Consider the following 23,035-nt stretch of genomic DNA (forward strand, 5'->3'; position numbering starts at 1 on the left):
GATGCCACTTCGCCCATCCATCAAGCTCGTTTTAAGCGTCGCGTCGCGTTGGAGCAAGACGTGCCACGAGACGGGGTGCCTGACCCGGAACAAGTACAGCTCACTCTCGATATGATCCAGGAAGAAGCGCTCAGCAGTGCTTTGCGAATCGCAGGCCTCACTGAAATCCTGCGCAGCAACCAATACCTTCGTCTCGACCCTTGCAATTCGCTGCAAAGCCTCGAGCAGGCCGCACACATGCTGATCCGATTCCAACGAAGTGAAGTCGACATCATCGTCGCCGGGTTCCGACAGTATGGTCTGTCGTACGAAGACTGTTTCGACAAAGCGGATCTGATGGAAGACATCGCAGCGGCGTACAACGAGCGAGCGAGAGTAGACCCGAGCTTTATGCCCGGTTCAGCGTTAGGGCTGGCCCTGGAGCGGGAAGCGGCAAGTGCTACTAGCGGTATTCCCGAGCTGGCGATTGCCGCTGCTGCGCTGTCGAACGCTGCTGCTTCGGCAAATGGCGCTGGGGCCACTGGGTATGACTTCAATTCGCAGACGGGGCAATCCACCGTAGATACTGACGTCAAGGATGCGACTCACGCGGCTAGCTTTGATAACATGTTCACCTCGACCAGTGACGATCAGCGCGGGGACACCATCCTGCCTTCTCATGCAACGTATTCAGACGGCGTGGCGCAGGGCAATCCGGAATAAAGAGTGAAAGGGCGGCCTCACGATTGTGGTTTTAGTATTGTTTCTTCTCATCTTGTGGCTCGTTAATCTAGTCTTGTTATGTCATGTTGGCATTGTGCATTATGCTTACACCTGATTCAGATCAGCACATACACAATGGTGTGGTTGGCGTGATTGGGATTACATTTTTGACATAAATCGTGGATGAAGTGCAACATAGTGGGGTAGGAATGAATCGCCGCAGGAGACTTAAAACTTGGTAGCGTGCATCAGAGACGATGTTGCAAGTACTAGAGTGGCGGCGTCCTCACAAAATGGCAAGATAGAAAGAGGAGAGAAGGACGCTTAGGGCGAGGCGGCGTACCAGTCGACACCCTTCTTGATGTTCTTGGCAAGCTCGGGGATAGCAGCCTCGAGGAGCTTCTCCTCCTCAGCCGAGACCTTGCCGACCGAGTGGATCTCCTCAACACCATCCTTGCCGAGCGTGACGGGGCTGGCGAAGAAGGTGGCGCCCTGGTCCTTGTACAGGGGCGACTCGACGTAGGCGCACTCCTTGATGCCCTTCTCACCGTTGAGAGCCTTGAGGAGCGAGTCGGAGAATACGGCGGCAGCATAAGCCATCGAGAGGGTAGCCGAACCGGCACCGTCCTTGGCCTTGACGACCTCGTCACCACCGAACTGGATGCGGTGGACGAGCTTCTCGTACTGCTCGCCCTTGGCAACGGCGTCACCGCCGTTGGCCTGCGAGAGCAAGGGTACAATCGTGACACCCGAGTGACCACCGACGACAGGCACAATGGTCTCCGAGGGCTTCTTGCCCGAGATGCCCGAAAGGAAGGTGGAAGCACGAGTGACATCGAGGGTGGTGACACCGTACAGCTTCTTGGGGTCGTAGACACCGGCCTTCTTGAACACCTCGGCGACGATGGGGACAGTCGAGTTAACAGGGTTCGAGATGATCAGGAGGTGAGCCTTGGGGGCGACTTCGGCGGCCTTCTTGGCGAGATCACGGACGATCGAGGCGTTGGTGTTGAAAAGGTCGTCACGAGTCATTCCGGGCTTACGGGGGACACCAGCAGGGATGACGATGACCTCGACATCCTTGAGCGCCTCACCGAGCTGGTCAGCCTGGTAACCGGTGGTGGTGGAGGGGGTGTTGACGTGCGAAATGTCGGCGGCGACACCGGGAGCGAGACGAACATCGTACAGGCGCAGGTCCGAGACCAAAGGGTTCTGCTTGAGCAGAAGAGAAAGCGGCTGTCCGATACCGCCAGAAGCACCGAGAACGGCGACGGCGCGGTTGTTGGCGGTCGATGACGAGAAGAAACGAGGCGCGGCGGCCTTGGGCACAGCCAAGCGAAGAGCCTGACGAGCGAACATGATCACAAGGGAATGTTGAGGGAATGTGTTGGGATCTAATTGAACGGAGATGGAGGTTTGGACGCAAACCTTATCCACGGACCGGCACACGGTGACCGACACAGGGACAGGCGCACAGAAAGAGGCAATAATCGACTCAAAGCACGAATCACAAATCGCTCTGCTCTTTAGATCGTGTTTAATGGAGCCACGGAGCTATTCGGAGAGCGCAAGCAAAACCGCGCTTTGATTGTTTCTTTCCCCTTTTTTTCCCTCTTGTTGGGCAGTCAGTGACTCTGTTCGAGGATCTGAAAGCGGCAGACGAGCGAGCAAGCGACACGGCAAGAGGTGGAGAATTCAGCGACGAACACCTCGCCTGTTGGATGCGTGATTCGTCCTTCAGTTGCCCAAAGCGCGCATTCTGCCTCCTCCTCCCGCTACTACAGCTGAGATCTACAACGGAGGAATCAGGAAGAATTCGACAATCAAGAAGAACATCTCACATCTCGTCATCACCATCGATCTCTTTTTTTTTTCGCTTCAACTCGCCACATTTTTGACGAAATCTGACATCTGCCGATAAAGGCTCACAGCTTGCTGCGATGTTTGTGATTCACGTGATTCACGATTCACACGATCCACGCTTCGTGCTTGAAGTGACGACCACGTCACATCGGATACTGAGACTCATGCTACCATTACTAGTCACGAGTAACTCCCAATAGAGGCCTATCAGATAAGTGCCCCGCAGCTCACATGTCCTAAGTTAGCCATAGTTCAGGTTGCGTCGGCTCTATCAGCACAATCGTGAATGATCTTGCTTTCAAAGCGTGAGCCCAGCTTGTTTCACACGCCATCCTTGGAAGCCAATTGCGATGCCTGCGGTTAGCCGACGGTGTCCACCTTACCGCTTCCAGAGTCCACGGTCTGGTCAGCTTCAAGAACATCGCTGCGAGCGGGCGATACGTCTTTTGACCAAGTAAGACTTGCACACACGGATCTCTGCCGCTCAAGACCAAGTCTTGCCACAACCCTCTGTCCTCATAGTTGAAGATTACAACCCAAGTCCGATTGGTTGTCTAGACACCCTTTTGGTACAGTTGGGTAACCCTCAACACCCATTTGCCGATTCTACCATGCGGGCACTTCGCTCGGCTTTCGCTCAGTCAAACCACAATAACGATTTACATCGGTGATGTGAAGGTGATTCTGAACAGAGTTGTTAAATTTAATTCATGTTCGGCACGTCATGTTAGAGTAAAAGTACAGGAAAACCTTGGTAAAAGCACGTGACCCAAGGTAAAACCACGGCCGAAAATTTACTGCGCTTTTTTTTCATTGCCAGGGTAGAAAGTCGCGCAAAAATCAAGAGAGGCTTTCTGCAACTGAGGTGATTCGGGAGTCAGCGTCTGGTCTTGTGACGCCGTAGCCCGCTCGAAGTCCTTTCCTGTTCACCATCATCTTCTCCCCCTTCAAGACCAGTTGATATCATTCAAAATGGTACGCATCTCAACAGCTGTAGCAATATATGGCCCGACATGATGCCATCGACAACGACATCAGCAGCAGCTTTCGGATGTATGAGTACATGATGCGGTGCTGCAATCCTCCCCACCTATAATCTCGCCTACAGCGGCCTTTTCAGTAAAACGACATTGCCGCCTCGGCTGTACCCGGCAAAGTGACGCCGTTCTTGATGCATCGCATAGGCAAGACAGAGACTTTACGTCTCAGCTGCGTAGAAAGGAGATGGAGAATGCAGAAGCAGAGGCACCTCGGTGACCGCCCACCCATACTCCACTTCAACAACTGTTTCAACTGCCTCGCTTTGCATGCATCGCATGGCGTCCTTTGACCTCGCGAGGATCGACATAGTGCGTTCGCTTGGCAGAACACAATGTCGCCTTGCAGACCCTTGTCCATCTGACCTTTGGGTTTCAGGGGATGGGGCGTCGGGTGATCACTCTCGAGACTCCTCCACGAAGCGCTGGTCAGCTCTTTGAAGTCAGCCTTTTGCGTTTTTAAGAGGTCAACCTTCTGCTTTTGGGTTAGAGGGTCGTCTTGAGCCGCCCGTCGCCTCTTTTAGAGCACCGAGTCTGTCTCTTATCCGCTTGCCTTCTACAATGTCTTGCTACCCCCTGTGGTCTCAAAACATGGCAATCAGGATACTGACTCGTCTCAATGACCCCCGCGTTACACTATTGTGTTTCTGTTCGTGTCCTTTTGTTTCTATTTCTTTACAGCCCAAGGCTAAGACCGGATCCGCTAAGAAGCCCGCCGCTGCCCCTTACTCCAAGGGCAAGGCCACCAAGGCTCCCAAGAACCCTCTCTTCGAGAAGCGTCCCCGTAACTTCGGTATTGGTAAGTTTCCTTTTGCGCGCCATCTCGATGTTTTTCCTCAGCTGTCATCTAACTCCTGAATACTCTTGATGCCAATTTGCATTAATCTGTTTCATTGAACAACAGGCCAGGACATCCAGCCTCCTCGTGACCTCTCGCGCTTCGTCAAGTGGCCCGAATATGTCCGCCTTCAGCGCCAGAAGGTTATTCTTAACCAGCGCTTGAAGGTCCCCCCTGCGATCGCCCAGTTCGCCAACACCCTTGACAAGAACACCGCCACCAATCTGTTCAAGCTGCTCAACAAGTACCGCCCCGAGTCTAAGCAGGAGAAGAAGGGTCGTCTTGATGCCGCTGCCAAGGACATTGCTGATGGCAAGAAGGCTGATGCCAAGGCTGACGGCAAGAAGCCCCTCTTCGTCAAGTACGGTCTCAACCACTGTGTTGCCTTGATCGAGGCTAAGAAGGCTGCTCTTGTTGTCATCGCCGCCGACGTTGACCCCATCGAGCTTGTCGTCTTCCTCCCCGCTCTCTGCCGCAAAATGGGCGTCCCCTACGTCATTGTCAAGTCCAAGGCTTCGATCGGTGCTCTTGTTCACAAGAAGACCGCCGCCGTTGCCCTTATCCAGGAGGTCCGATCAGAGGACGAGCGCGAGCTCGCCAACCTTGTCTCGGCCGCTAAGGCCAACTACCTTGACAAGGCCGAGGAGATTCGTCGTCACTGGGGTGGTGGACTTCTCTCGCAGCGATCTAACCACAAGCTCGCCAAACGTGCCAAGGCCGCCGCTCTTCAGCCTAAGCCCATCGCTGTGGCCGCCCCCGCTGCCGCGGCCGAGGACGACGAGTAAATGTTTTATGCGTTTGCTTCTGATGTCGATTTGTCTATGCTGGGCGCAAGCCTTACAAAAGCTGGTCTCGAGTTGCCTCTCAAGATCAACACTCCCCTTTTTTTCTTTCAGTCCTTGGTCGATTTCATGTTCGCTCCTGCTTGTTTAGTGAATGGATCGTGATGTCGTACTAATATTTTAGAGCTCCGCACTCGCGGTGCGACTTGGCTTCTCGGCTCCTCCAGTTGCTCGTTGCCCGTGAAGGTTTTGGTGCTACTTTGGCACTTTGTACAATACCCCAAATCTCTGATTTGTGCTTCCTCCATCCAATACGTGTTCGTCTTTGTGTGACTACTAACTTAAGTAGATGTGGAAAAGCAGCGGGACGATCTTCGGATTGCCACAAAGAAGGACCCGTACGAAAACAAGCCAAGTCTGAGCTTCTCATGCGAAATGCAGCTACCATCTTATCGGGGATGAGTCTCGGCGCACAGACCATTACCATTCCAGCCGCTAGAAAGTCAGCTGGACGGAACTTCCAACCAATTCCCCTGTGCGTAAACGCTTTTTTGCTGTTGCTCATCCGATCGAATGTTGTCGCACTTCAATGCATCTTATCTCCGGTCAGAAAATAGTGGTAGGAGGATCTTGTGACTTGAGCTACTCACTTGAGCTACTCACTCAGAACATGCCAAGTCGCACCATGATGGACAGGCATTGAGGCGAAATGTGATTATTCGTGATGAGTGGGAAAATGTCGACCAGCCTCCACATGAATTCCAGAATCGTGAATGATGCGTGACTTGACGCGAACGTTGTCTGCTGAAACAGGGCCGATCCTTGAGAAGAACGCATATGAAGCCAAAATAAACAAATAAAAATGAGGATATATGACGAGGAACTTGGTCTCAGAGTGATTAGTGGCACGTAGCCGTCAATTAGCTTCTTTGCAAGAATTGACTTCGGAAGAGCTTTCCGTCTCGTAACTCACAGATTCAGCTACGTCCGTTGCAAGGACGCCGATCCGATCGATGCATGAAAGATTGGCAAAGTCTGGCGACGCCGTAGTGTAAAAAAGGATTGGTGTTAGGGAAAAGACGACAAGCGGGGTGATCAGGCGAAACCCTACAGGGTCCAAGCGAGTTAGTTAAAGGTTCGAGAAAGCGCAGCAACAGCGACGTTAAAAAAGAGCGTCGGAAGTTGCGCAACTATTTTCACGCCTTCCACGAGCGAGTCGACAAGCCGAAGCGGTAGCATACAGCCAAACGAAGTCGCAGTTGTCCGGCATTGCGTTTTTCTGTGAGGCAGCTCGAGGTTACGCAGCTCTGTTTCCCTCTTGCAAGGGGCCGGGGTTGCCAATCCACTGGATGTGTGAGCCATCGTCGTCGCATGAGACTGCCTGCGTGGAACAGCGTCCGAAACGGACGCCACAACCCGCATAGAATGCTTTGTCGCATTCACCGATAGCCTTGGCGACGTTTCCAAGAGTCCCGTGCAACCTTCTTGGAGTTGGTCCGACGCCCATACAGCCACCGATCGTCGGGTCAAATCCGATCAAAAATGGTGCACGACAAGCGAGTCGCTAGTGTTAACCCGTATGTGCGGAACAATCCGATGAAAAGTCAAGGATAGCCCAGACAAGTCATGGGATGAGAGTGGGACTTGTCAGTCAATCGCTGCACATCTGAAGCGCGCTTTCGGCCCATTTCAATTCATCATTCAGGCTTGCTGTGCGTAGAGGCTTGCCTTGGCACGGTCCGCCGATGTTGGAACTTGAATGTTGCTTGCCTCAAGCTCAAGTGTATCTCTTGTGTAGCACACGCTATCTTCGGACGTTTTCCGATAGCAGACTGTTGCTCTTTGTTTGCGTCTATTGACTGGATGTCTCTCCGAGGGAGGCGTTGGCGATAATTGATTTGATGGTCTTGTGACCCAGGCGTATCTCGTACGAAGTTTTCCTGTTACAGTCATCCACGATCGGCTCTATCCGAGATTAGAGACAGCGCAGTCACTCACTTGCCCATTGAGTTGGAGCAAACAGTGCGCCGGGAACTGTTGCCCTTGGTGCTCGGCATTTGTTGTCTGCTTGCAATACAGGCTGGGGATGACCTCGTGATTGGTCGTACTTTGCTGGACGACGCTTTAGTTATGCTTTTCATCCTTTTGTCACACGCAACTCGAGACAATTGGAGGTGAAACGACGATACTCTTATTCTTGTCCTCTCAATGCGAAACTCATATGCGCAGTGGCATTCAATTCGTGTCGGACGGGATGCAAATGCAGCGAATGAGGTCAAAGTCCTGCTGAGCTTGTGGCTAGCAGTAAGGATGCCTACGTGCAAGGCGGCAAACCTATTCGTTGGCTGGTCAAGGCCAGCCAAGCATGAGTTTTTTCTTCCCCCTTCCAGGCCTCTTTTCGCTCCAATTTTCAAGCCCTCTATTTAATCTCTTTTTTTTGGGCCTCCTCTGGAGTTGGTCTTTGGAAGTCGTGAGTGTCGCGCTTTTCTCACCGCAGCTTTCCGCTTCTTTGGCCTGTGCCAATCGTGAATGCCGCTACAGCGGCTCTAGGTCGAAAGTCAAGTGAGCCTGTCAAAACCACTATTTGATCAGTCTCCCTTCCTCCTTCCCGACCATCCTGTTCAAGCCTCTCCTACCTTCTCTCCTTCACCTTCTACTCAGGTGCACAGCAGAACTTATTCATCGATCCTCGTTTGAGGTCTAGCCCTCTGTTAGTGCGAGCAGCAGAGGTCGCTAGTGATCCTTGTTCACTGCGTCCTGTATCCCTATCCCTATCTGTCTGCAGCTGACTCATAGCTTCAGTGCTATCTGATTGCTGCCTTCGACGCTGCTTTCGATATTGCAAAGCATCCTGACATATCCTTCCAAGGTAGATCTAGTTGGCGAGCTCGACGCCAGGTGACAGCGGCGTAGGAAGTGCTCAAGGTCTGTCGGCACAGCCCGCATCGCTTGTCTCGTTACCACATTCCACATCGGTGCTGCTCCGCGACCACCATAGTCCAAACTGTCTCGAAGGCACAGCATTGCTCAAGTTTTGACTTTAATACTCTGTATCCTCTCACTTGGGCAAGACTTTCCTGACCTTGTTCAACTCGCTCAAAATCCACGAATCCTCACGATCCTCACGACCTTCCGCTCCAGCAACGCACAGCAAGTATCATTTTGCGTATCTCCCTTGCAACATTCATACCCTTTTTTGCAGCATCTGTCTCGCGATCCACTGCTGCACGGTCGATCCAATTCCTGATGTACACTATTGTCATCATCTGACGAAAGAGTCACTCCCAACGCGGCTCTCGCCTTGCTCGAGTGCTGTGTTGCAGCACACCCTCAGAGGCACTTCTGCATCAACATTGCTTTCTTTAACTCTGAACCGTACCAACCTCCTATCTTTACCGAGACACCACAGCCTGAATTGCGCCTTTCCGCCGCTCCTCGATCATTTGACGCTCTTTTAAGGTAAGCACAGGTTGTTCTGCCGATCATGATGGACCACCATCCTGAGATCGGCCTTGGCCTCAAGATGGACGGACCCACACACTTTTCGGACCTCACCAATCTGGCTGTATCTCCGCGCAACGCGACGGTCAATGTGCACCAGAACATTGAGTCGGGCCAGCACGCCAACGACGCTTTCGCCCACCAAAATCACATGAACATGGCACATGGTGCGTCCTACGATCCCGGTCCGCAAAACGCTTTCATCAAGCATACTTCTACAAGTCTCAATGTCTTCTCCGAGGCTCACCTAGACACTGAGAATGTTCAATCCGGCAATAAGCCAGGGCCTCCGCAGCATCAGCAACATACACAGGCTAGTGATGCGGATTCCCAATCCGAGAACGTGCAGTCGACTGGTCTTGCTCAGGCTTTTGGCTTCAACGAAGACTCTCAAACCTCCCACCAGCAGACGTCGGCGCAGGCCAACCAGGCTGCAGACCACTTTATCGGCTCCTCCATCCGATGTTCGGACTCGCAGGCTACTGTCCAAGCTGATGCAGAAGCTGGAGACAACGATTGCCTGACTCATGTCCCTCACGATCAAGCCAGTGCGGCGGCCTCCGTGCAGCACCAGCTGGATCCTTCACCTGCTGTCAAACGGCATCAATTCAACTCGTACCCTTCGTCACCTCATCCGCAGACGGATCTACGTTTCCCTGACAGCGGAACAAGACCTGGCGGTGGTCGTCAAGTCGCTTCGCATAGACCCAGCCATAGCCTGGGTCAGGCCGCTGCTTTCATGTCGAGTGTTTCTGCTCGCGAATTGTTTGTCCAAAACCATGTCAGCGCACCCGTATCGCCATCAGAGGGCATGAGCGCCGGTCCCTTCCCTACCCTCTTTCAATATCCTGGACATCGGCAGGATCTAGGTCTTGGCATGGCCGAACATGGTCACATTTCTGCGCATGGAGGCACCAGCAATGGCCCTCGACACCAGGCCAATTTTGCTGCATCGAGTGCACCATCGGCCAGGTCCACCTCGCCCTCGGCCAGCCTGGCTTCGACGTCTTTGACCTCCATCTCACCCCTGGGCAGCGCTCGTATTAATCACGACGGGTCTTTTACCTCGCAAGAGTGCTCCTTTGACAGTTTGTCAAACACTGCCTCGGGCTCTTTCAGTCGTGCTTCATCGGCTTCGGAAGACGTCTTTTCGTGCGATCTTGGCTCGCTTGGTCTAGCTTCTTCTCTGCGCATGTCGAAGCAGAAGAAAAAGCTTCGCAACATCGATCGTAAGATGATTTGCGACTATTCTGCCGCCAATCCCCAGGTGAAGCAGGATGCCATCGCTGTTAAATTTGGCATTGAACGTAGCACTGTCAGCAAGATCCTCAAACAGAAGGAGAAATGGCTCGCCATTGAGCCCGGCAGCGACGCAGCTCGCATCGCCAAACACCGGGCTGTCAAGTTTCCCGCCGTCGAGGATCGTCTGACCACCTGGGCCGCCGAGCTCAAGGCGCGCGGTGAGGTCATCCGTGACTCGACGATCCGCCATGAAGCTCTCCGCATTGCACGCGAGCTGGGTCTCGGCGAAGACAAGTTCAAGGCCTCAGGTGGTTGGATCGAAAAGTTTAGGGACCGAAACCAGATCCTCAAGCCTCAGTCCCGCGGCACCAATAATGCAGAATCGGATGTAGCTGGGCTTATGGGGGGAGTCACGCCTTCGGCAAGCAGCAGTGACATGTCTCTGGCGCTGAAACCAGAAGATTCTTCTGATACGTCGAAGGCTTCGAGCATGAGTACGGCCGATCCGTCAGGAAGCACTGAAGTCCAATCTCCCACTGCTCGACGCCAATCTGGACGAAACATCAAGGCAAAGGTCACACCTCAAAAGCGAGCTAGAGACGAGCTGGAAAAGACACAGGCGATCCTAGGCATGTCACCGCTCAGCCAAGATTTGGCCCGAATGCACTTCCAAAGTGGCTACCCTCCGGCACCGATGCCCCACCCTGCCTTCTTCCGTCCCGACATGTACATGGGACATCAATCAATGCCGCCACCGCCTGTTCAGAACTACGCAGTCGTGTATCAGAGTCATGATGGCGTTTCAGATCAGCATCAGGTCACGGAGGAAGATGCAGAGTCGGATCGCAAGCGGAGACGAGCCCTTGAGGAATTCCAAGCTAACCAGGCGCAGATGGCTCTAGGTCCTGCAATCGATTTTCAGTTTGCTGAGGCGTCCGCCTCGTCGTCTCAGATCCACTTCTTAGGCCAAACCCACGATGCTCACAGTGAAGAAGTTACACCCTCGCCAAAGAACACCGCTCGAGGCCGACGAAGCGCATCCAAGCCGTCCGCTGGCGCTAGTCGTGGACGCTCGCATCGGGGCAAAGGGCGTCTGTCCAATGCCAATCATACACCTCAAACACCCTCACCTCTATCCATGTCGCCGGCTGATGCAGGTGCAGAGTCGAGCTTCCGTAATCTCAGCGCTGCAGACGCAGAACAGCTCACAGCCGCTGCGCTGGAACGGATTCGAGCGTTGCAGAATTCCGGCGAGGGCTCATCTCTTGTCACGGCTGAGCAGGCGCAGCAATCTCTTGAGCTCGTTCTCAGGTTCCTGCGCGAGCAGCCGAGTGACTTTCTGCCGCCCAACCACTTCGTCGTGTTCGGGCATCTTCAGGCTAACATTGAGCAGAAGATCCGAGATCAGTCGACAGATGACGAGACCCTCAACGAAGCTGGTGACTTGCAGACGTCGCGGTCGCATTCATCTTCGCGATGTGGCGAAGCGAACAGCGATGCTATTGCCACAAGCATCGAAGAGCAGCAAGGCCTCAATACGCCTTCATTTGATGGGCCTTCGTCCTAATTAAGCCCTCCTTCCATCGATCACCCTGACCGGTGTTCCAATCTGCACTCGAGGTATTCAATGATCATCTTGAGGTCGCTGTCGGCTCCTCCCTGTTCTCAACATGATCGATACAGTGCATCGCTTGCTGTAGTATCAACTTCCCGCCCAGCGCCACGAGGACTTGTTCCTCGAGCGCTTTCAAAAGGTCCTGGTACAAACTCCATTGCACCATCATGGACCAGATTCTTGTCTTCTGCATCAACAACGTCTTCTACTGAGTCCCGTGTTTGCATTTCATTCTCTCCGCCCTTGTTCGCCAATCAATCAAAACATGTCAATTGCTCAAACATCAGCATCGCATCCACTACATTCTGTCATCGAATCAATTGTCAGCGCGTTCATCTCTCATTCGTACGTATTAGACTATTCCTGAAGAGGGCCAGTTTTCGCCAGAATCTACGAATCGGGAATGTGGTGTTCGCGGCTGAAAAATGATAACGAAATACCACACTCTGTTTGGTGGACGATCAGACTTGGTCAAGTGCTGGGAGGCAACCAGGCAGATTTTATGGAAGGTGTGCAGGCAGAGGTGCACGTGTGGAGTTGAATTCCAGATCGAGTACATGGCGCATGCGGGGTAACACTCACGACTCTTTGATAATAACGAATAAGACGTGAGATTCACGATTCTTCGCGTTTGAGATTAGTCACGAGTGGGCCATTTCGGGATGATTTGCCGGTTTCCGCTCCGCAAAAGACATAGTCACGAGTATTGGCTAATCTGCGGGTCGATCAAGTTCGCTGCCCATCTTCGTCTCACGTCCTTCCCATCAACCATTCGCACCTTGACACTCCGCGGCTATCTTCAAACCGACCATCTGCTTTTCAAATTCCGTCCTCTCAGCAACAATGACCGTATTCGCTGGATCGAGCGTGGTTTCGAGCACATCCAACTACTCGTATTATACCATCCCCGCGGCTTGGTTCTTAGCGGTCGTTCCTCACTTTGTCGCAATAGGATTGGCCAAGAATAAGTTCAAGAATGTATCGCCTCGTCAGATGATGGCGGATTTGCTAGCCAAGAAGGACAAGACGGCACTGGATAAGAAGATCATTCGCGCGGAGAGCGCTCAGCTCAATGGGTGAGTAATTTGGTACGAGAAGGCAAGACAAGTTGGGATAAGAGGGCAAAAGCTGACAATCTGATACCTGACTTCTGCAATGATGATGTTTTGCGCCAGATTTGAGACACTCGGTCTGTTCGCAGCAGCTGTGGTAGCCGCCAATACTGCCAAAGTTCCCAGCCATCAACTTAACCAGCTTACCAGCGGCTACCTTGCCAGCCGAGCCTTGTTCAATCTGTAAGTTGACTGTTATGCTTAGCAGCAGCCCCAAGGATGCAGATGACCAACCAACTACTTGTGCTTTGATCGGCGCCGCACAGGCTCTACATCTATGTCACCGACGAAGCTTTGGCTACGCTCCGAACCGGCTCATACCTCGCTAGCATCGGCATCATCTTTACGCTCTTCATCAAGGCTGGTCTGCGTATCAACTAAACGTGACGCGTAGCGATTTTCACCTGAACAGATTCCGAAGAGACCGCACACGTTAAATTCGATGCCAAGCTGGATTGAACATACACGATGCGTCGGAGAAACAGCTGAATGCTATGTGTTTCGATATGAGGAAAGCATCATACCGAGGCGATAGCCTCCGCAATCGCATCTCCCAACTTTTTCGTTGTACCTCTTCCCTTCATATCCGGTGTCAGCATGCTCTGATCTGATTGACCCAGTACAAAATCGATTGCCTTGATCATGGTCTCTGCTGCCTCCTTCTCGCCTAGGTGCAGCAACATCATCTGACCTGCCCAGATCATACCTACAGGATTTGCGATTCCTCTGCCCATGATATCTGGAGCTGAACCGTGTACAGGTTCGAACAGACTTGGGAACTTTCCTTCCGGATTGATGTTGCCGGAAGGGGCAATGCCGATCGTACCGGTTACGGCGGGGCCCAGGTCGGATAAGATATCACCATGTAGGTTGGATCCTACCACAACATCAAAGTGACTGGGCTTAGCGACAAAGTGAGCGGTAAGAATGTCGATGTGGAACTGCTCTGTCGCAACTTCTGGGTAGGCTGTGGACATGAGCTTGAAGCGATCGTCCCAGTAGGGCATGGTGATTTTGATGCCGTTGCTCTTGGTCGCACTTGTCAATCTCTTTCTCTTGGTGGTCTTTGCGAGTTTGAAAGCGTATTCAAGGATACGATCCACTCCTACACGAGTCATGATGGTCTCCTGAATCACTGTCTCTCTCTCTGTACCCTCAAAAATCTTGCCTCCTACCTCCGAGTACTCTCCCTCGGTATTCTCCCTCACGATCCAAAAATCGATCTCGCCCGGACTAGCCAATGGACTAGGTACGCCTTTGACCAATCTACAAGGGCGCAAGTTGACGTACTGGTCAAAATGCCTTCTCATCTGCAGCAATGATCCCCAGAGCGTAACATGGTCAGGGTGACGGGCTGGATCGCCGACAGCGCCGAAATAGATCGCGTCAAAGGGGGTAAGCAGCTCGATCCAATTGTCTGGCATCATCTTGCCGTGCTTATCATAGTAATCACACGAAGCAAAATCGAAGGCGGTGATGGAAAGGTCGAACTTGAATCGCGCAGAGGCGGCGCGGAGAGCTTGAAGGCCACATGGCATGACCTCTTGTCCGATTCCGTCGCCGGGGATGACGGCGATTTTGTAGGTCTTGCACGACATGATTGGAGAGCACCGCTTCGTGGGTGCGAGAAATGACGGTGTGCTGTTGTAGGAAGTTGATATGGGCTCAATAGTAAAGGCGAATGCGGTGCGAAAGTTTGACTTGTGCCTAGGGATGACGATCTGTGCGAAGCGGAGAGCGACAAGTCATGTACAAATCTTCTTCATAAAGTTGTATGCATGCGCTTACATCCCCACTTCTGTCATGCGGCCTGCCTTTGCAGCTCGTCCCACGTTGCCGTGGAAATTGCCGGTCCCTAATCGTGAATCTATCTTCCTTGTTTAATGTCAAGTCGTACAAGTTATCATTCAGGTTCCTCCAAAATTCGGACCCGAGCTTTGAGTGGAAGATCCGCGATTTGACTTTTTTCGCTGCTCGACACACTACTTGCCATCAACCTTTGTAACCACTCGCCACCAACAGCGCTCAACGACGTTCAAGAGCATAACAACCTCGACCTCGGTCACAAACTTTCGACAAGGCTGACTGATCAGCAAGTATAGAACATTGCGATCATGTCACAATTCGTTGGCAACGTGAGTGTCTCGTCAGGTGATGTAACCGAAGTTGTGTCGCATCCTGCTGATCTTCTTTCATTTGCTCCGCTTGTTGGCCCAATCTATACGAATCGATGGAATTCCCAATACAGTCATCACTAGCATTCGCACGGACCTGGCATGCCGTCTCTGCCAAAAACCGTGTTCTCGGCCCGCTTGCAGTCAACATCGCTAAACTGCTTATGGGCAAGCACAAACCCATCTACGATCAATCCAAAGATGTGGGCGACTACGTCGTGGTCACCGATGCCAAGCAGGTGGTTGTTACGGGACGAAAAGCGGACCAGCGTGTGTATCGTCATCACACCATGTACCCCGGTGGATTGAAGGAAATCAAGTACAAAGAGATGATGGAAAAGAAGCCCGAGGAGATCATTAGGAAGGCGGTAAGCGGTATGTTGCCCAAGAACACGTTGAGGGATCGAAGGCTGGAGAGGTTGAAGATCTTTGATGGAGAGAAACATCCGTATGAGCAGAACGTGCTGACGAGGTATGATGGTGCGACGCCAGTGACCGCGAGTGCGAGTGTGGTGGGTGGTGCTGCACAGTCGGCGACCAAGCAATGATATCGGTCGTGCTCGATATCTCTATTAGTGTCGAGGGTGCTGCTCGCACTGCATCGAGCGCCATCTATTCGCTCTGATTCATCCACATTACCGAGTCCAGCAAACTACTCTTTTCGCATCACTACCTATCTCACCGCCAGCTCTGCTGTCCCCAGCTGCCGATTCTCAGGCGCATGTACTTGTACCATTTACTCTAAGAAATGCTTCCATACAGCTTGCATCTATCCGACATCCATTCGCCTCACATGCGGCTCTTGCCACAGGAGCAGTGGACGCTTGCTCAATTGCCTGATTCGCTTAAATTTGCCTATATAAGTTAAGTTACTCCCAAACTTGGAGGGAACTGGAAATCAAACCTCCGGATCTCGGCAGAGATTTCGTCATGAGAGTGAGTGCTTGTTGCTGAATCACAAAACCACGATCCTTGCATGTTCACGCTTGGAAGGGTTCAGAATTCTTCCCTGGCCACTGGGACTTGCGCGAAAGCCAAAGCGTTCTGGGCAGACTTCTTCATCACTTCCATTATCACCTTCCACTGCTCCATGAAGGACTTACACTGATTGGATTACGATAATGTTCACAGGAGCACGAACAACAGTGTTGCGAAACGCAGCCCCTGCGCTTGCGTGCAGCAGTGTCATAAACACTGCGGGTGCTGCTGCTAGTAGTCGACATCTGTCCACTTCAACCTCACGACGGCGTAGTAGTGTGACATCTTTGTTCGGCTGGTTCACGGCCAAGACCCTGCCAGACTCGGACTCGATCGTTGCATCCTCCACTTCAAGCTCGTCGTCCAAAGCCACCTCTGCATCACCAGCATCACCAGCATCACCAGCATCACCAGCATCACCAGCATCACCAGCATCACCAGCATCACCAGCATCACCAGCATCACCAGCATCACCAGCATCACCAGCATCACCATCATCACCATCATCAAACCCACATCCACTTCCAATCGCAGCAGCGTCACCTTCTTCCTCCGACCATCCAACAGCCATCCAGCCCGCACATCCGTCTGTGCCAATACGAGGCAAAATGCTGGCTCGAGACCAAGAACTCCTATCCAAACTCCTGGATCGAGAAGGTGGGGCCGCCGGTGTATCCATAGTCAACGGAAGGTACGAAGAAGGTCTGGGTCCAGAGACCAAGAAGAACATGTTCAGGCTCATCTAAGCGTAGTCGTCTCACAACGTTCAAGATGACGAGGTGAAACTCGCGTACCGTCCAGGGCTCATTCCGTCAGCTCAGTGACTCCATTGCGATCGCGTAGATCGAGCAGACATCTCAGGAAAATTGGTCAACGCAATGCAGACGGCAGCTCAACGTGCTCAAGACCTGCAAGTACACATACGCACGCACACACACACACACCTGCGTGCCAGAGGGCCGGCGCACGTTCATAGAAATAGGATCGTGTATCAGTGATATCTTCCAACAGCAGAGTCTCCTCAGCGGCGATTTGCTTGTTGTGATGACAAAGCACTACTCGGCACCACATCGCCGTACAACGATACGAGCGGCGCTGGCATTCTTGGTCTCATCCTCGAGCTGACTTTCGCCGTCTGAGCCATGAATGGCTGCGCCACATAGGCCTGTGCGTGGGCCTGGTGCAAATGCGCATGAGCTCGCAGATCTGTCGATGAGAGCAAATGCGCATGAGCTCGCAGATCTGTCGTGCTCATCGATAGTCGCGGGTCCGTCAAATATGGTTGCGATGACAGCAGATTGCTCGTCGGGTTGTTCGGTAGCATGGTCCGTGATGGCTCGGCAAGGGCGGGGGATAACTGGAACAACGACGTTGTGTGGTGCAGGTTGGGCAGATGTGGGCTGAGATGCTGCATGGATTGCGCAGGATGTGACTGCATAGCGCCTTCTTGAAAGTGTCCAAGAGGAAGAGGATTCAGCGACGTTCTTCGTTGCGTGATCTGTGGTGACGTGGACAGCGCTACCATGCTTCGACGTTGCGACAAGCTGTGCTGAGCAGCTGTCGCGGTGAGACTGGCCATGGAAGAGTTACGATGCAACTCGACAAGAGGAGAGACCGCGGTCACCGATGATTGCATACGAGGACTGGTCATGGCTGGAGCGGTGTGCTCTATGATCGATGATGCGGCAGCGACGACAGACGTCTTTGACCTTCTTTGTCCCTCTTGCTGCGCATACAGATTGCTCGATGATCTCAAACTGCCGCGATTTCCCTGCAGCTTAGACATCGCTGCACCGTGCTGTATCGCTCTGCTTGCGCCTGGGCTCATCGGCTCGTGACTGGCGGCAAGATTTGGCGAACTTGGTGAGCTGTCTGGCTTTGACCTGTGGATCGGGCTCAACAGTGGATTGCCAGCACCATAGTTGGGCTCAGCAAGCAATACCGACTGCCTTGTAAACCCGCGCCTCTCCCTAGCCTCTTGCAACGACCTCCTGTTTTTTTCCATCCTTCGTGCCTCCAAGGCAGCCTTTCGCTCTTCGTAGACTCGTTCAGCCTCGATGCGTCTAGCTTCCTCTTCCCTCGCTTTGCGCTCCTCTTCGTCCTTGTCTCGCTCCCCCTCTCTGAGCCTGAGCAAAGCAATTTCATTTTCGAGTTTCTGGATCCTCTCCTTTTCGGCGCTGCGCTGCGCTCGGAATGTTTGCAAGTTCGCCAGCGGTACCTCTTCGTCGCTGCTGTCGGCACCCGGCTCTTCCGTCTCCCTGACCCTGGGGATTGAGGATGTGCTGCTGTTCTGATGCAACGTGCTGAAAGCGGTAAGACCTTCCGAAGCACTTCGAGAGCTGTGCAGGTGTGACATGGATCGAGGCGAGAGCAAGTGAGGGTTGCGGGGCGCCATCCAGGGTGGTAGCCGTTTCTGCTTGCTTGAAGGTGAGGCGAGCGGCGACCCTCTGGCGGATCGAGTTGCTGACGACGTGCGACAGTCGGATCCTTCCATCACGGTACCGTCGCTGGCCGAAGCTAGCCGCGACGCACGCCTTGGCTTTTGGGCAAGCTGATATTTGATCCGCCTTTCCTCGTGAATGGAAGGAAGGTCAGCGAGCACTCGAATTCTGGGCGAGTATGAAATGGTCGACGTTGGCGACGCTGATGATGCCGCACCAGAGTGAAGAGCAAGCTTGGCCCCAGAGTAGAGCACCTCGCCCGGAGCAAACTCATCCGCCGGCAGTAGCTCGACAGTCCTCTCTAGGAAACTTGGCCTTTGTGCCCACACGACAATGCCAGTTTTGTCGTTCTTCTGGCCGGCTTCCGCACCAACGGTGCCGCTCAGCCTGCGATTGGACGTAGTTGATTTCAAAGGGGCGGCATTTAGATCGTGCGATGCAGCAGCGATGGGCGGCTTTGCTAGTGCCTCTGGACTGACCATCTGCCTCTGACTCAGCGCCTTGGAGATGTGCTCTGCAGGGATGCTGGCACTGCCATAGCGTCGCTGGAACCACGAGATTTCGACCTCTTGCTCGATACTCAGCCTTTCGCGTCGCAGTTTACGCATCACCGAAGTCCTTGCGAGGGCCACGTGGAGATTACGCACAAAGCCGTGCGTGCTTGTATGCTTGTGAAGTCTGGATGCGCCGTTAATGGAACGAGGAAATTTGAGATCCTCGTTGTTGTACAACACCTCACCTGTCGCAATGACGGGAATGAGCGTTCGGGCTTCGGCGTCACCTGCAAGTGTAGGTGCCAGGTGCATATGCACTTTGAGCAGCGTGCAATTGTACAGAGCTTTTTTCGCAGCCGAATCGAGGCCAGGCGGTCGAGGAGAGTGGGTGGAGCTGTCGTTACTGGGAGACTGCGCTCTTGACGATGACTTGGCAAAGGAGGACGGAAATCGGTTGGATTTCTCTCTCTGACTTAGTTGCTGAGCGGTCGCAGAGGTTGCACGACTTGAGGGAGTGGTCATCGTGGTCTCGTCATCACCGAGGTCTTCATCATCGCCGTACTCGTCTTCGGACTCGGACTCGTTCCCGAACAAGCCCCTGCGATACTTGCGCTGCACAAGTAAGTAGCCTGGTGTTTGTTTCTCTGACGCAAAGTCCTTGGCCGCCGCCTGCGTCAGCACCATGCGACCATCGGGCGTCCGATGCAGGGGAGGTCGCGCAGTAGAGAAGGGGTTGGCGTATGATGGGCTCGAGGCGATGCCTGAAATCTGGCCCAACGAGCTGGATCGGCTGGGCAGCGGAGCTGCTCTGCCTCCTCTGTAAGAAGGAGACTGAGACAACGCGTCTTCACCATCACCGAAGTTGAGCACGGCACGCAAAAAGTCTGAGTCGCTTTCCTCTTCGATCACGGCAGGAATCTCTCGTCGAGCAATACTGCTGTTGAGAGTGGGAAGGGCAGCCGTAGCGCTTGGAGCAGAGGACGTGGAAAGGAGGCTGTAGGTATGCGAAAACGTGTTGCTGACGCCGTGTCCATTGCTTGAAGTGTCGTCAAAAATGGTCTCTCTACTGTAGTCGTACGAGTGGCGCTGATCGGTGAAAGCCTCTTGCCTCGTTTTTGGACTGATGTCGGTAGTGATACCGCTGGAAGCGTGCAAGTCGGTGATTGGCTGACTCGATCCATGAAAGCCGGACGGCAGGCTTGATAAGTTGGCGAAAAAGTCCTTTTGACCATTGGGCAGCCAGACGGGCTGAATCAGTGGCGGAGTGGTCGGAGTCAGAGGAGGTGACTGAGCCTGTGTGCTATCGGAAGAAGCCGAATGAGAGCGAGAAGTGAGCAAAGCAGCAGGCTTGAGATTCGAGCTGGATCGGTTGAATAGCCGACGACCCAAACCTCGGAGGGTTCCGACGCCGCTGGAGCCTGACTTTGTCGAAGCAGTTCCGGCCTTGGTGAAGCTGGAATCGTGTGACACGGTTTGTTTCTTGGACACCGACGAACCACGTTGTCTGCCGAAAATGGAGGACCTCGAATACTCGGCGTCGCTGGACTCGTCGGTTGTCGATGTTCGGGCTCGTTCGGTCGAGTTTTCAGAAACGGCTTGACTGGGTTGATGTCTCCGAGACAAGCCATTGTGGCTGTTATGCATGCTCGTTCCGCGAGAGGCCGCGGCATCGTAACCTTCGTTGCTGCTCGAGGTGAGCGAGACGGCGCTGCTGTTCCTGTTTCTTAACTTGCCGGACCATGCGCCAGAACGGGAAGACGCAGTACGCTGCGACTGTGGGAGCACCATTGTGATACTAGAGGATGGTACGAGTCTTGTCTTAAAGCGTCAAGAAGGAAAATCCGCTCTTTCGTGTCGGAAAAGCCGATGGCGAGGCCAGTGTTGTGGTAGTCGATATTTTTATGGATGAAAGGGCGGTAAACATCCACTGTAGATTCGGTAGAAGTATTGAAATGAGCCAGCTTGGCCGAAAAAGACGAGATCGAGGGCTGAACGAAAGTAATCAAGGTGGTTTGGTGGGCTGATGAGACTGGTGAAAATGGCAACCGATCTCACCCTTCTGCGGCTGAAGAGACCGCTAATCACCGGTAAATGAAATAGGTGCTGGTGATAGATGTGATAGAAGCTGGTAACAACGTAGCTGAAGTTACAGATTCGACAATGGGGAGCAATGACAATGTTCCAAGATGGTGAAGGGCGGTTCAACGTTGGGAAGGAGGTATAGGAAAAGGGACGAGGGTTTGTCGGATCTCGATCTACAATGTCAAGTGTGGTGCTGCGATGCTCCTTAGGCAGATCTTTGCGGAAAAGACTGCACGAATCGCAGACAAACGTAAGGGTGGAGCAGGCCGAAGACGGCCGGGAGGTAAGGGTATGCAAGGGCGACACAAAGCTGGTCGAGGTAGCCCAAGCCCCAGAATACGAACAATCCAAGATCTGTTACATGTTCATAAGAGACGGCTGAACGAAGCGAGGATCGAGCCCAGGAGATGATGCCATCCGACATTTGCAGTTTAGACCAAGCAAAGCCGCCCTCGCGAACGCAGACAAAATTGCCGAATAGCAATGCAATGCAATGATCAAACTCATCCAAGATCTCCATTACCCACCAAGTTAGCCTTCCTTGCCCGCCTGTTCAAGCGCGATTAGCAAGACAAGGTGGACAATATCCACAGATGCATGGGAGCCACACAAGCTAACGACGCAAGCAAGTATTCATTCATGCGCAAGCGAAACCGTAGTTGCTGTTTCTGCGGTCAAGAAAGGAGACGCCCGGTTGACAGGCGCGGCCTCCGGCTGGGCTGAAACATTTATTGAAAAAGCGCCCGCAGTAAAGCAAGATGCAAATAGAGCGATGTGTCACCACGACTGATCCGCGGTCGAACCGCAAAATCATATCATTCTCGAAAGCACACGCACAATGTGTAGACCTTCAAACCGTGCTTTTGCATCAGTAGGGGGCTCTCCATCCGGAAGATATGCTGCGCTCATGGCAAATTGGACACAGACGAGGAAAGAGGCGCGGTTCATTTGGCTTAGAGTGCGCGATCAGGGTCAAAGTTCGGTGGAATGTCCTCCTTTCGATCGGAAGGCGAGCTGCATGAACCGTGTCTTGACTTGCGGAAGGATGGACCGAATATCACGTTTTCGAAGCGAAACGAGAGAGGAGAGGGAGAAGCGAGGGGGGCAAGAACGAGACGTGTGCAACGTACGGCGCAACCGAGGATCTTCAGGGTGCTCTTGGGCAGTACATCCCACAGCGAATTCCTCAGAGGTGAGACGGACCAGACGCCGAGACAGATTGTTCAAAAGGGTCCGTTTTGTCCATCGCATTGCCTTTTCTTTCCACTTCTGATCACAAGGTGGAACACTGTGATGGCTTTTTTTGCGCAATCCGAGGACATTCCCCGATCATTGTGGGGGTCTGTGGATGGATTCTCAACTGACTCATCGTTCGGGGGATGGTTAACTTAGTAACATCGTCAAACTTGAATAAAGAGCGAGCCAATTTACCGGACTGAGGCGTAGTTGGCGCACATCATCTGTCTTTCTTTGCGCTTCTGGGCTCTCTTTCGCAATCTCTGCTCACTTAAACGCTAGTCTGCGCTCGCTCGAGACGCAAGCACTAGTAAGAGCGCAGCATCAGATTCACCGTTAACTAGGCTAGCGTTTTTTTTTTCAGAAGGATTCAATCGCGATGGTCTGCCTTTTTTAGAAGGCGCTGTGTGACTGCTAGACTGCACGTTGACCTCACCAAAAAAAAAAAAAAAAAAAAAAAACCCCCCCGAAAATCAGCCCACTGTCTGCAGCCCACCTGGTGAGCCATGCATGTATGCAGCTGACCCCTACCGTGGCGCGTCTCCTGTCGCCGTCGATCTGAGTCTAGGGTCCAATGCAATAAATAACTATTAATAATTAGCCCACCCTCGCCAGCCGTTCCGGTTGCACCGCCAGCAGAGGCCCTCCACTCTGACCGCGTTTGCCTCACACTTGAAGACGAGCAACACGATGCGACTAGTCAAACTTGTCGTTGTGGTTCTTGATCGTCCTGAACTCTGGTGGGTGTGCTGTCTCGCTCATCAGTACATATCACGTGTCGTCCAGCTTGGCTTTTCTAGGTAACAGGTTTTCAACCCTTTTCACGTCCAATTTAGCCTTTGCAGCTGGGAGTAGATACCAAATGACAATTCGTATGATTCGATACGCCCACGTTTTCACCTGGCAAGCTTCTTCATTCGTTGACGTTTCCCCTTCCC

At 53.0% G+C, this 23,035-nt stretch overlaps 9 protein-coding genes across 9 annotated transcripts in view; 6 read left to right on the top strand and 3 right to left on the bottom strand.

Moving 5' to 3' along the window:
- Positions 1–702, top strand: part of UMAG_15058 (uncharacterized protein) — a gene marked incomplete at both ends in the record, with an annotated part of 2,775 nt that extends 2,073 nt beyond the window's left edge. Inside the window, one exon of the mRNA XM_011388561.1 lies at positions 1–702. Coding sequence (XP_011386863.1) covers positions 1–702 — 702 coding nt within the window.
- A 324-nt stretch (positions 703–1,026) lies between these two features.
- Positions 1,027–2,061, bottom strand: UMAG_00403 (putative malate dehydrogenase precursor; the record flags this gene model as incomplete). The annotated part of the gene is made up of 1 exon (XM_011387981.1): positions 1,027–2,061. One exon carries the CDS (start codon positions 2,059–2,061, stop codon positions 1,027–1,029), a length of 1,035 nt encoding a protein of 344 aa, XP_011386283.1.
- A 1,476-nt stretch (positions 2,062–3,537) lies between these two features.
- On the top strand, positions 3,538–5,225 carry UMAG_11821 (60S ribosomal protein eL8; the record flags this gene model as incomplete). Its single annotated transcript, XM_011388507.1, has 3 exons — positions 3,538–3,540; positions 4,284–4,401; positions 4,507–5,225. The coding sequence occupies 3 exons, from the start codon at positions 3,538–3,540 to the stop codon at positions 5,223–5,225; spliced, it is 840 nt and encodes a 279-aa protein (XP_011386809.1).
- Positions 5,226–8,709: 3,484 nt separating this feature from the next.
- UMAG_00405 (uncharacterized protein) lies at positions 8,710–11,532 on the top strand (the record flags this gene model as incomplete). The annotated part of the gene is made up of 1 exon (XM_011387982.1): positions 8,710–11,532. One exon carries the CDS (start codon positions 8,710–8,712, stop codon positions 11,530–11,532), a length of 2,823 nt encoding a protein of 940 aa, XP_011386284.1.
- An 891-nt stretch (positions 11,533–12,423) lies between these two features.
- UMAG_00406 (uncharacterized protein) lies at positions 12,424–13,073 on the top strand (the record flags this gene model as incomplete). The annotated part of the gene is made up of 3 exons (XM_011387983.1): positions 12,424–12,656; positions 12,756–12,875; positions 12,959–13,073. The coding sequence occupies 3 exons, from the start codon at positions 12,424–12,426 to the stop codon at positions 13,071–13,073; spliced, it is 468 nt and encodes a 155-aa protein (XP_011386285.1).
- Positions 13,074–13,210: 137 nt separating this feature from the next.
- On the bottom strand, positions 13,211–14,290 carry UMAG_00407 (putative Tartrate dehydrogenase; the record flags this gene model as incomplete). The annotated part of the gene is made up of 1 exon (XM_011387984.1): positions 13,211–14,290. One exon carries the CDS (start codon positions 14,288–14,290, stop codon positions 13,211–13,213), a length of 1,080 nt encoding a protein of 359 aa, XP_011386286.1.
- A 516-nt stretch (positions 14,291–14,806) lies between these two features.
- On the top strand, positions 14,807–15,414 carry UMAG_11822 (mitochondrial 54S ribosomal protein uL13m; the record flags this gene model as incomplete). The annotated part of the gene is made up of 2 exons (XM_011388508.1): positions 14,807–14,827; positions 14,941–15,414. The coding sequence occupies 2 exons, from the start codon at positions 14,807–14,809 to the stop codon at positions 15,412–15,414; spliced, it is 495 nt and encodes a 164-aa protein (XP_011386810.1).
- Positions 15,415–15,987: 573 nt separating this feature from the next.
- Positions 15,988–16,590, top strand: UMAG_11823 (uncharacterized protein; the record flags this gene model as incomplete). Its single annotated transcript, XM_011388509.1, has 1 exon — positions 15,988–16,590. One exon carries the CDS (start codon positions 15,988–15,990, stop codon positions 16,588–16,590), a length of 603 nt encoding a protein of 200 aa, XP_011386811.1.
- Positions 16,591–16,865: 275 nt separating this feature from the next.
- On the bottom strand, positions 16,866–20,567 carry UMAG_11824 (uncharacterized protein; the record flags this gene model as incomplete). Its single annotated transcript, XM_011388510.1, has 1 exon — positions 16,866–20,567. One exon carries the CDS (start codon positions 20,565–20,567, stop codon positions 16,866–16,868), a length of 3,702 nt encoding a protein of 1,233 aa, XP_011386812.1.
- Positions 20,568–23,035: the final 2,468 nt, after the last annotated feature.

The sequence above is a fragment of the Mycosarcoma maydis genome, chromosome 1 (assembly GCF_000328475.2).
Source record: "Mycosarcoma maydis chromosome 1, whole genome shotgun sequence".
NCBI lineage: Eukaryota > Fungi > Basidiomycota > Ustilaginomycetes > Ustilaginales > Mycosarcoma > Mycosarcoma maydis.